This window comes from Dermacentor andersoni, chromosome 8 (genome assembly GCF_023375885.2).
Source record: "Dermacentor andersoni chromosome 8, qqDerAnde1_hic_scaffold, whole genome shotgun sequence".
Classification (NCBI taxonomy): Eukaryota; Metazoa; Arthropoda; class Arachnida; order Ixodida; family Ixodidae; genus Dermacentor; species Dermacentor andersoni.
Window position 1 is genome coordinate 73,128,961 of NC_092821.1, and position 12,968 is coordinate 73,141,928.

A 12,968-nucleotide genomic window follows, 5' to 3' on the forward strand; every position below is an offset into this window, starting at 1 on the left:
GCACAAGGCCAGCATACTTCCAACCTCAAGACACTCATTTCAAATCTCATAGTCCCTTAATAACATGAACTCTACCATAATAGCCAAAGCATTTAATAACGCTCCCCAGACCCTACGGAAGACAAAAACCACCACTTCAAGCACACCCACACCTTACTCGCTCAATCAGTAGGCCTATATTATTCCAATATTATCCAATCCTATACAATATTATCCACTATTAAGCCCACCTCCCTTTGCGCTCCACCTAACCCTTCCTATAGCCAGCATCATGGCGATACAATAATCAGTGGAACTGCCACAGCCTTTCCACAAACCACAACCCCTTCAAGCAATGGCTCCTTACACAAACCACACTACCTCACTTTACCCACTACAAGAGACAAAGCACACCAAAAACATCCCACGCTACTGAGCTCTGTACACAGACCTCGTCGCACCATCACTTATGAACAGGAAGACATTTTTCCATATATAACAGCCTTTTCGTATTACGCACACACCCCGCACCCCCCTCTCACACTTGTGAATGTCTAGAATCCCCCAAATTCTACCTCCATTCTTTCTTCTCTTTTTCATTTTCTTCGATCCTTTCCAAAACACGGTGACACTATTCTTGGTGAAGACTTCAATGCGCTAAATACCATCTGGGGTTACCCAAACACACTATGCAGCACTCGTATACACTCATTAATACACCAGACATGCCCACATGAGACGGACATGTGACACCAATGCCATACAACACCTGACTTCACCTTTCACCATGGCCAAAGTCCAACACAGACTTGGCAAGTTCTTCCGGACACTCTTTTATCGAAACCTCACAAACGTAAAAAATGTATCACCCAGACCAACTGGGACCTCTTTCGCCACCTGCAAGTCCAGGAGTCAAATCCCAACTATGTGAGGGTGGACTCGCTGCAGCAAATGCAATCCCAGGTCACCACCATTACAGAAGCTAATCCTCCATCGGACCACCCCAACTCACACCTCATACATCGCTGGAGATACTGCAAATGTCTCCTTAGTTGCACCCGTACCCAACCTCGCAACACCGAGCTTAGATATACCTTAGACACACTCAACACTGACATACTAATTCACTGCTTCACAATGGACATAAAAAATAGGAATCGCATATGCGATTCTATCAACTCTTCCCCTCACAGCAAATCAGCCTGGCTACTCCTCCAGTCCCTCCTTGGACCTCAACCTGCTCTCCTCTCCCCAATGCAAAAGCATCTCTCTGAGCATGGTGCTACTTCCCTCCTTCAACAGGTCACGGATATGTACATCCCTCCTCCACTCCTTTCCCTGTACCCTGAATACACAGGGCCTCCCAGTAGAGGCTTGGACAGCCCCTTCATTCTGCCCAAGCAGGAACGAGCCTTGGCTCAAAACAAGGCTGGAACCACTCCGGGTGCGGAGAACATCACCTACTCCCTGTCGAAGAACATGCCTGATTCGGATAAAGAATTTCTTTTACACAAAGTAAATGAACACTGGGCCACAGGCACTCTTCCCGATGAATGGACCTCTTCCATCATGACTCTCATACCAAAGCCCAGCAAGCCCGCCATCCTCTCCAACCTGCGACCCATTTCACTCTCTTTGTATGCCGGAAAAACCATAGAACGCATGGTACTCGCATGTCTTACAGACATTCTCGACAATACTCACTTCCTTACGCACAATCAGATTGGTTTCCAGCCCCATATGTCTACTCAAGACCTCTTTCTCCTTCTCCAAGAAACTTTTTTTCAACCTTCGAAGTGTCAAATTCATGCACTTATCACTGTGGATGCGTGCAAGGCTTTCGGCATCCTACTTCATGACACTATCCTCTTCCCCCTCCAAGACACTGGCTGTGAATCCCAACTCTACTCTGTTTCCTTTTTCCCCCGCTCCCGACAAGCTCAGTTCTGACCATATTATCCTCGCCTATCTCACTCACTTGCAGAACACTTCAAGGGGCTGTGCTCTCTCCTACCCTTATTAATCTTGGGCTAGCCCCTCTCCAAAGGCCTTGTCTAAGATTCCATTCTCTATGCTGATGATATAACACTCTGGTGTACTCACGGGTCACCAAGGGAGGTGGAATTCACACTACAATCCTACCTCAACTTCGTTTCCGAATTCCTTTCCCGCTCTGGCATTCAAGTGGCTCTAGAGAAATCTGAGCTGCTGCTCCTTTCCGTTCCTAAGTACCAACAATCTGTGAACCTTCTCCTTTCTCTCATTCTCGCCAGTATTCCCATCCCGTGCATGTCATCCTGCCAGGTTTTAGGCTTTCCCCTCTAAGACCACTCTTTCAACCGAGCAATACAGTCCACGATCACCACATGCCACCAAGTAACTAAGTCCGACGAGTGCTCAAGCGGCGTGGCGGCCTCGATGAATGCATAGCCAATCAACTTGTAACAGCCATTTCCTTGAATAAAATCCTTTATTGCCTGCCATACTGCACACTTACACAGATACAAATGCATTGCATTCAATTGGCTTTAAACACTCTCTATAAAGCTGCCCTACATCTCCAGACACACACATCCAAAGCCAAACTATAAGCAACAGAGGAGAGTGTGTTGGGAGGCTAGTTGGTAAGACATTATTTTGTGAACTTGAGCTGTGCAAGGGACAAGACACCGAGGTAGAAGAAAGGACGAATGCAGTCCTGTCTTCCTAGTAGAAGTCAAGCTGCGTTCGTCTTGTCTTCTTCTACCTTGGTGTCTCATCCCTAGTGCAGTTTAAGTTCACGAAATATATGCAACAGGCTTATTTCTTCCCCTTGCAGAGCTCTTGCGCCTCCACAGGGATAGACAACTGGGCCGCCTATTGAGCCCTGCGAAGGGCCATTGGCTACTGCAGCGGGCTGGCAACCGGTCCATTGACTTTCCTCTGCAGATCCTTTCCCAGCATTCTTCACTGTGCCCCTATTCCCTCTAATATGACTCCACATCTTCATGAGGATTGACGACAAGCCCATGCTCACTTCCATGGCCATTTCCCACCGGACATGTCACATGCTAAGTTCATGCAGTGTATTACCAAACTCACGGCTCCACTGCTTGTGTCACAATGCCCACCCCCCTTGGCATTCCCATCACTTCCAGTGCTGGCCCCTTCTCCCTTCCTACCTCCCCTCTATCCCTTGAACTGGCCCTGATCATTCACACAATGCAAGAACTAACCCTTCTCTCTTCCTCTCCTCGGTATCGCATTTGCTTGGACTCCATGACAGCAATCTGGGCTCTTCGCAACAACAGACTACCTGATAATCTTCATGACGACCTTTGTGACGCTCTCTCCCTTCTCTGCCCTGCTTTACTGTGGTGTGGGTGCCAGGTCACGCGGGGATTATAGGCAATCGGCTTGCTCACGAGCTTGCCCACGAGATTAATAGCCGGGCGCCGGTGATCCCCTGGCCATACACGCCCATAGTGGACGAGGCACACTTATATAAGAAACACTTTAAAGCAGCACTACAAACACCTCCGGCATTCATTGCAAACTCTTCACCCACCACACCCTTTCCTCTCGACTGCCCGAGTACACACCCTCAGGGCCATCCAGCTCAACACTTTGATAACTCCAGTACGCCTATACCTTTGTCGATACTGCTCCGACCCCTCATGTCCCGATTGCCTCTCTACATATGCAAATGTAGAGCGCATCCTTTTCTCTTGCCCCTCAGGCCTTCAATCTCCTCGGTACCCTAACCCCCCACCTCCCCACTGGTGGGTGTGGTCAGCGGCCTTCGCCGACCAGCTGGCCATGGTCCTTCTGGCGGAGGAATATCTCTATAAGTCTTAGTTAGACCTGGAATAAAGTCTTCTCTCTCTCTTGCACCAAGATGGTAGTAGCTGCTCACTCTTTGGCGAAAGTTTACATGAAAGATTTTTCCATTTATCAGAAAACAGCCAAAAATGAAATGATCCTTCAAAGAGTCATTATGGATTAATCTTGAATTTACAAATATGACATTATGTTGAAGTCGTAGACTAGGTGTGAAAAAAAAAAAAAGAAATGAACCAAGGTAGGCATAAAGCGTGGAAGGGCAAAACAAATAAAAGTCACGTCGATCATGCTTTTTTGACTGCCGTGGAATTGTGCATCATGAATTCGTAGCCAAAAGTGAAACTGCCAATGTAGGCTTATAAATGGAAGGTTTGAAGCATTTGAAATATTGTGTGCATCATGCGTTTCCAACTTTGTTGAAAAGGGGAAGCTAAAGTCTGCACTACGACAATGTTCCTGTGCACTCTAAATTGAAGGTGCATGGATTTTCCACATACAATTCTATCACTGTGCTTGAACACCTACCCTGCTCGCCACATTTAGCACCCTGTAAAACCTTCATGTGCCCCAAATGCAAACTCATACTACAGAAAAGTAATTTTGAAGCTGTCACCACAATTAAAAAAGAAATATCTCTGCTAAAGCACTGAAGAGATGGAGTGCTGAAGAGATGGAACCAGCGTATCATGTCTAATGGGGAGTATCTTGAAGGTGACCCCACTGATGCATTTGAAATTTGTGAAATGGCCCTACAAAAAAAAAAAAAAAAAAGAACCAGCACTAAACAGTGATTTTATAATCTGTTTACGACAGGGACTGTATGCCTATGTCAGTAAAATCAAAATCTGCTTTAGACACTATTTTATTGCACTAAAGTTGTCCCAATGTTAAAATTAGAAGTCTGTGGCATTATATTTTTGTTTCTAATGAGGGCGTTTAAGTCTGACATGGAGCATAAGGTACTCAATATTATGAAGGTTTAGCGAAATGCTGTCAATTGCCCAAGTAATGCACGTCAATGTGGGAAAGCATAGACCTGAATTATCAGAACACTTCATACTTAACAATGAAGGCTGGATACACATGGTATCAGTCCAATCAGTGTCTGACGCACTGTGGTGCGCAGCCTCCCGTGACAAAGTTACACTGCAAATGACAGACCTTCCATTTCAAAGCAATGTACCATTTTCCGTTGTGGATTTGTCATTAATAGCTGCACTGGCACACTTGCAAATTGCACGATAGCAAATTTGCAAGATAGCAAATTGTGCACGGAATCCGTGGTATCTCGGGCGTCTCTATCTCGGCAGCTGACCATTTGTGTAGATACTAAAATGTACCCGCGACCACAAGTGTAAAAATGGGCCTCGTGACACCACCGGCATATGCTTGAAGCAGAATCTAAGAGCATTCGGATAGGCAGATTTCAACACGAAGGATAGCAGAAGCTTTCGGCATGTATGGCAAGCCTCGAGCGAGATGCTCTAAATGATTGAAGAGAAATAATCTCCATAAATCTGGTACACGCTGCGTGAATCACCAACAGCGGTATCTCGTTTACTCGATTACACCCGGCGCTGTGAAACTGCCCAGTGATAGCCAGCACTGAAGGGGATCAATCTTAGAGATTGTCTTGGCGATTTACCCCCCCTTTCCGTCACGGATACGCTTCTAGACTCTCTCGTGGGTCAATTCCAGAGATATTGCAGTTTAACGTGCGCCGATTTCGTAGATGGATCTCGCGCCGGTGCTATCGGGAGCGGTGTCTCGTAAAAGGAGCGTTTTCGCATACTTCCCTCGTTACAGCTAGCGTTTTGAGACACTGTTGCTGAGACGCTGCGGGCCTCAGAACAAATTCTGCGAGTCATGCAATTTATTCTCACCCCCTTTCATCAGCGTCAACTCGATGCTGAATCGCTTTCCGACTTTTTTTTTTTTTTTTTTTGCTGTCTGGTCGCTCTACAGGCGGCGCATCCCCAGCATCGTCCGGCAGTTTCCCAAGAGTGACAGGAAGCCGCGCTTCGACGCGACCATCCCTATTTCGAGTGCCGCCTTCGCGGGGGTATCGCGCACGTTTCGCGCAGGAATCGCGCAGAACCCGTCAGCTGGGTCTCCCAGGGTCGGCGGCGCAATTTTAGCCCGCAGCTGAGCCCGCGAAGGCGGACGAGCGCACGGTCGATTGTTTACAGCGAACCACGCGCGAGTGCGCGCGCCGTGGTGGGGCGGCAGGCAAGCGGTGCGCAGCGACGCCGGAGTGCGTGCCCGCTAGCGACGGCGTTCCACCTCACCTTGTTGCCGCTGCGCAACGCCGTGATGATGCACTCCTGACAAAAGCGGTGCAGGCACTCCTTGGTGGTCATGGTGTTCTTGAGCATGTCCAGGCAAATGGGGCACATGAGCTCACTGTGCAGGCTGCGCGGCGACACGGCGATCTCGGTGCTGTCCGTGATGACCTCCTGCGGGGTCCGGTTCAGCTCGTACAGGCTCAGCTCCCAGGTCCGGTTCGTCGCCTGGGTGTCCGACGACGACATCTTGCACGTTGAAGCGCCGGTCGCAACCCGTCGCTACTCCTCCGTGCAGAACCGCGGGCTGCTAAACACCGACACCCCACACAAGAAGCACGTACGCCGCTATTGCTGTTCGCCGGAGCACGCTCGCCGCGCGACGGCGCCACAAGCGGCTTTGGAGAAATGGCGATGATGATAGCGTTGACGGCAGTGCACACCTTGCGCGTAAATCATAAAATGTTACCGCATCCTCGACAAATTGTACTGGTGCACACTGAGGAGCCCTGGTGCGCCGTTTTATTTAGTCATCGTCGCACCAGGCGCACACCTGCGTGATCCGTCGAGGATGTTAGTTTCGTTATGCTTGGTTATCGGCGCAGTCTGGTGTGGTCGAGTACGCGCGGGTGATTGAGCGTGGTGCTTGCGACTCATCGTAAAATGAAGCCGTAATGAGACCACAGATTTACGTGACCGATAAATTAAAAATAATAGTCGCAGTATTTACGTTGTGCGGCAGAATATATTGTCAAACAATTACACCGACCTCGATGGCTCGTTTTTCGCAAGACCGCACGCGCGAACGAACGTCGTTAACGGTGAGGCATATTTCTTGCAGTGCATCACTCCCAGAACATGATGGTCTGATGCTAAAGTTTAGAAATTTATAGTAATTTAAAGAATGCATCCACAACATGCCATCTGCAGGACGCTGTCATGCATACCGAGTAAATCAAGTGGTCATTCAAACAGATTTAGTTACAAAAACAACAGGCAAGAAATATTCAATCACAATTAAATTGTACTGATGCATAGCACTATACTTATACTAGCTGCATATCAAGCAGAACACCAGTAAACGCAAAATGATTTTTTGAAATATGATACTTGAAACCAGTACTACTGCAGTTTGCTCAGCAATTGTTGGAGCAGCTGTCATGCGCAGTCCCAGTCAACATCAGTAATGTTCCACTTTCGTTCACAACCAGATCACCATGATGTTGCTAGGTTTTGCAAATTTTGGTTCCCACATCAGCAGGTTCTGAAGCTGTTTCGATTATCACTGTGCAGTACATCTGCTTCTGCATAGAGTCATCCAATTTTAGGTGATTAAGGCTGCAGGCAATGCTGCAGAAGTTATGCAGGTAGTGCAGTCATAGTAGTCTCCCTCTATGCGTTTTGCAGAGCAGTTGTTTTAAATCTGGAAAGCTTTCTATGGATTAACAACTTCATATCTAACAACTTGTGGATGCAAGGTTGTGTCATACTACATTACTTTTGCATTTCCAGTGTGCGATATGCAACGTATTGGTTGAAAGCCCAAGCCGTGCAATAGGGCCGCTGGTCCCAGAATTTTGTCACACTGCTTGTCCCGCAGTAAAGAGGTTTGGATCTATGACGGTTTTAAAAAAGTCTTCTGGAGTGGAGATGATGCCTTGAAAGTGAAGCCAGGCTGCTCCCAGCTTACTCTGGGCACAAAAATATGTCAGGCTGACATGGAGAATAGGAAGTGCTTTCTTGATGCTTCTTGTGTGTTCAAGATGGCTAATTTTGCTTTACAGATCGCACTGAATGTCTTTCTTTGTGTCACTACTTTTTTGGACAAAACCTGAACATGTTTGCAAATTTTATGGGAGATTATAACATCAGTACTCAGCCCAAGGTAAAATTTTAGCTCACAACGATAAGCTCTCATCTTCCAATTAGCCTAGCATTTACACTAGTACTTAAACTGTGAATTCCAGATGGTATGGCACTTTTCCAGAGGTGAAGTCAGGGCAAGCATTGGCTTCACCTCTGCTGGCAAGAAGCTGTGGGGGCTGTCCCTTCAGAATAATAAAAAAAAAAAACCCTTGGCGACACCTTTCATGCGATAACTGGGCCATCTTTTACTACATAGAATTAAGAGACTTAACGTTACATGGAATTCTTTGACACGTACGGATACTTCTCATATGTGATGCACTATTTTTTCAATCGTGAATGTAAGCAGTGAGGGAAGTCTCTCTAACACTGCTGCTTGTATGAGACGGAGTACAGTATTCATGTGCAGCTTTAAATGAATTAATATGACTGCCTGCTCAGAATATGATAAGCAATTCTCCCAATGTAGGATGGGCTAGGAATCGGGAACTAAGGAAACGAGAATGCTTCCTTCCCCAAAGACCACCACAATAACAGACTAGCACCGCATGTAATCGCACAACCATAATGTAATTGCTTTATTTGATACAACGCATTCTTTGGCCTGATGGCAGCAGTGGTGCCGGATGTGCCCTCGGTGTGTGTGCAGCTTGTCGGTTACTTGGCCAGGTACTGAAAACCCTGCTGATGCTGGGGTCTGGGCAGGCTGCCCAGGCTGCGCTGGGGAGACCCCTCGGCGGAGCTCCCGGTTCCACTTCCCCCGGTGCGTCGTCGCAGTGAGCCCAAGGGCGTGAGGTCGCCGCTGGCGCCTTGCCGCTTTCGTGCTGCACGGTGGAGGCGAGCAGCATCATCAGTGAGTTGGTACACAATCACCATGAGTGCCATGTGACTAAATGACTATGCTTGAAAGCTCTTTCCAAAACGTATCTCTTCCGTGGTAACAGATCCACGCTGGGCAGAGGAAATAAATCCCGTGCAAACTGCGCAGCTTTAGGCGCACAATCTGTGACGATGTCACAAACTCTTGCCATCTTCGGCACTCTCGGAAAAAAGAAAGAAAAAAACATTCATGGACAGTGGTTACACTTTGGCTGACACAGATCTCTCAACTCTTTCAGTGTCGGTTTTTTTTTGGAGGCGACGCACCTACGGCGTCTGTATTTTTTTTCTTGGACATTACAAGACGAACACAATGGTTTATTTTTAGTTTGTGCAGAAGGGAAAAAAATGACACGGATAATTGCAAATGCGCTCTTGGTATGGTCCTCGCATTGCTATCTGACATCAGTGACATTGCGGGACAGAAATGCCCAGACGTATTCACACGTCAGTGACAGTGAAAGGGTTAAGCAGTGCAACCAACCACAGAATTGTCATTATTGTTCTTTGCATTTGCATTTCGCAGTTTGGACTACTGTTACCACATGCTCCTGTGCACGAGCCACAATGTTTCTCCCAAATCTGGGGATGATTTTAATGGATGTGGCCCATACACAAGCAAAAAAATTGGGCACCACGAGAGAGATGACGTATGCACGAAGCATGGAAAGCATTGCATGCATGGTGTGCACACACCATGCACATAGCAAGAGACGTTAGTACATACAAGCATATTAAGAAAACGTTGCTGATGTATAAAAGAGGCTCCTGTGAACACGTGAGTCAAGCAGTACTGTACTGCATGCAGCAGCGAATTTACAATCTCGTGTCAGAAACAGTGAAAAATTGCTCGCTCTCGTCTTTGTAACATCATCATTACAACAAGCAAAGCCCACCAACAGCAAATGGCTGATTTCGTTATCGTGACAGCATTCTGAGTAAGACTAGCACAGCTAATACTGAGGTAAAAGAATGAAACACATGTATGTCTGCGATTTCAAAAGGATAGATAAGGCATTTCATCTTTTCACTATCTACACATGGCAGTTGCGCATAGCTGTGTCGCCTCCAAGATAGCAGTGGTGTGCTGCAAAGAGTAGATGCTGCGGCCACCACGGAGCGCTGTGACAAGCACTCTCATCGGTGAGACAATCAATTTTTGGGCGGAGCCTTGCCACCTTGGTGCAGCTTCCAGCACACTGGTGGAGACTAAAGGAGAGGGAAAGCCAGTCATCGGTGCAATAAGTTTGTCTAACTCGCATTTTCTTGAAGGATTTGAAACCTTTTTATGGCAGGAGATTCGTGAGACAATATCCTTTAATAGGGATGCCATGCTATGATTAGTTAGAAAAGCGTTTCAGGGCCCCTTTAAGGCCAGAAAGCTTAGGAACTCTTGGAGTAACCAGTGGACCAGGAGATGCCAGCAAACGCTGGTGTGGGTGCGACCTGCACTATTCTAAAGCAAAAAAGTGCCGCCGTTGCAAAGTTTGTGCGCAATCTCAGACTCACCAGTGCCAAATTTGAGTGCAGACATCTTTTGCTCCATGGCCTTCTCAAAGAGCTGGAGCAGGAACACCTTGTCCTTCCCTTCCTGTTTAAGAAGAAAAAAAAGCCCTGTCAGACCTATAATTGTGTGCCACAGTGAAGCAGACTCACACACACATGCATGCACGCATGTATATTCAAGGCGTTAGAATGAATTTTGCACAATTCCTGTTAATTTTTCGTAATTACAGAGTAATTAAATGCTGATTTAGTGTCAAGTCATCCAATGCTGTTTTTTCACGAAAAGAACTCAATCACTAGAAAAGCTTTTTCATGAACTAGTGTGTAGCTATACATGTGACACATCTAGATGCAAGATGTGTGCACATTTGCGCGCTCTTTGTTTCACGTATGCTCCATGTATTTAGCAGCCCATGCCAACGAATAAACAACATGAATTCAGTGCTTGTTGTTTGTACTCTACCATACAATTGTGTCTGTCTTTGCGTTATTTCGTGTTGCAAGTATAACTCGACCACTGATAGAAAGCACATTCGCAATTTAATTACTGGCCATCATGAGAAAGGAAAAACTATTCCTACGCCAGTGCTGATGGAATCAATCATGCTGAACACCCCATTATATGTCGTAGTGCCTTCAGCAGAGATCGCACATGTATCTTTACTCATGCCATCTCATGTATTTACACCTGTAATTTACGCATACTCTGTGCACTGAAGTGAATGAAGTCGCCTTAGGTAATGAGAGGGTTTAATCTGCACACAGCTCTAAGTGTCTGTGTTTTTTTTTTCCCTGGCCACTGCTGCCTAGAACTAGCAAAAACAAGTTGCCCAAACAGCTTGACTGGTGGGAGCAAATAAAGAAAACAAATCTTTGCCAATGCTTGGCTTTGTCGTGTGTTGGCTTCATAAGGTTGTTATATAGCACAGGAATGAAAACGTGATCGCGTAACGAGCAGTCACCAACTGCCTGCTAAGGTGAGCAAAGAATGCCCCTCCCACCAGTGATACTTGCGATACATTCAAATGGTCGCCTCCAAGCGCTCTTAGAGCACTCTGGCAGAGTGTTTTACATGTGACTGGTTCAGTCAATCGTCCTCCTCTGTCTCAAAGACCTCTGCCACGTTCTGCCTTTTTTGTGTGTGGGAGCGCCTTTGGGATCTGCCCAAGTTCCAGTCACATGAGTACCTCTAGCTTCTTTTTCTCCACACCGCTGTGCCAACCTGAGTGACTTGCATTGCGCCCACTTCCTTTGCCTACACAGAGAAGGCTCTGGTGTGCCTACTCTGGTGCGCTTTGCCATGAGGCTTCTGCGGGAGGCCTCTAGCTCAGATTTCAAGAGAGTGCCTGATAGTACACCCACTCCGAGCCAGAGGATAGGGGGGGGGGGGGGCGACCAGTCAAATACGCCATTAGTGCATTACAGTTTCACAGAATTGCCTACAGAAGGAAAAGTGCCACTGCAGCGCTGCTGTATGCATAGCAATTCCAGGAAGTGGGAGCTTTGGATTAATGTTTTTTCTCAGACAATCAGGACACCTTGAAGAAATGTCTGGCAAACAGTGCTACGTATGTTGCAGCGGTTGAGCCTCTACAAAAGCAGAGCACAAAACACTGTTTTCCTGCGTTATTATGCAAGAACACTCTTCGTTAAAAAAAAAAGAAAGCACTCACGCCTGAGGTGTACAGTTATATTCAAATGCAGATGGCACCAGCGAGTTGCTAATGCTGCAGGGATGACGACAAGCTCTGCACTCACTGTCCATTGATTTTGACAGTATTTTCCCATTTACTTTGCTTACACATCCTCTACTCATATATGTCAGCATACATACAACATGTATTGCAATAGAATTCATACAACAAGCCAAACTGCATGTATCGATATCCTGGCATTTCCACGGTGGCACCGAGTTTCCCTCTTGGTAATATTGTAAGAAGCTCTACGAGTAGCTTCGTGACATCCCAGAGAGCTCAACGGAACTTCCATGGCGCAGTGGTTAAGAAAGCTGGCTTGCAATCAATAATGCAGAAGTTTAAACCATGCCCAAAGGTGACAATTTTTTCTGCTCTGTGTCATGTTGTGATGGCCAACTGATTGAAGGAAGGCACTATGCGAGGACTTGCTTGTGATTTGTAGAATGGCTATCACTATTAAATAGTGCACTCACCATGATGAGCTGCTCGCGGAGCAAGGTGACCATCTCGGCATGGGCATGGGCCAGGGCTCGCATGTAGTAGAGCCACAGGCTGTAAGAAAATGAACATAGACCCATTGATTCTGCGCACTTCTCACATTCCAATGTGTGCCATAAGCACTGTCATGAGGTTCATGTCTGATACGTTGGATGAGAATAACAAATTTAAGGAAATATTTTGCAGAGCATTTACCCAATATATGAGGAATGCGACACAAAGCATTTTACTAAATATGTCTGCTCCTGGCCTTGATCACGGCCTTTAAACATTCTGGGTATGCTTTCATTGTGGCCCGCAAGGCATCCCCAGGGGAATTTTTCTCCATACTCGCTGCAGCAATTTTGCAGGACAAGCAAGCTGATGTGCTGATGGGCACAGATTTCCTCTACAAGAATGAGATCGCCAGCAAGGAGTGACTGCACCGTGCCATTGCTGT

The 12,968-nt window shown here is 46.8% G+C and overlaps 2 protein-coding genes across 3 annotated transcripts in view; both read right to left on the minus strand.

Moving 5' to 3' along the window:
• The window catches only part of Sce (E3 ubiquitin-protein ligase Sce), a 54,856-nt gene extending 48,382 nt beyond the window's left edge, over positions 1 to 6,474 (minus strand). Inside the window, exon 1 of one of the 2 annotated variants that reach the window (XM_055074998.2) lies at positions 6,090 to 6,474. In XM_055074998.2, the coding sequence (XP_054930973.1) occupies positions 6,090 to 6,332 (243 nt within the window). In that variant the 5' untranslated portion in view covers positions 6,333 to 6,474. The remainder of the gene's footprint in view (positions 1 to 6,089) is intronic. The other variant, XM_050185571.3, reaches the window with a different exon arrangement.
• A 2,026-nt stretch (positions 6,475 to 8,500) lies between these two features.
• Positions 8,501 to 12,968, minus strand: part of LOC126538844 (transmembrane channel-like protein 5) — a 69,672-nt gene continuing 65,204 nt past the window's right edge. Inside the window, exons 16-18 of the mRNA XM_050185565.3 lie at positions 12,505 to 12,583; positions 10,338 to 10,419; positions 8,501 to 8,773 (exon numbers count right to left, since the gene is read on the minus strand). Of these exons, the coding sequence (XP_050041522.1) occupies positions 8,607 to 8,773; positions 10,338 to 10,419; positions 12,505 to 12,583 (328 nt within the window). The 3' untranslated portion in view covers positions 8,501 to 8,606. The remainder of the gene's footprint in view (positions 8,774 to 10,337; positions 10,420 to 12,504; positions 12,584 to 12,968) is intronic.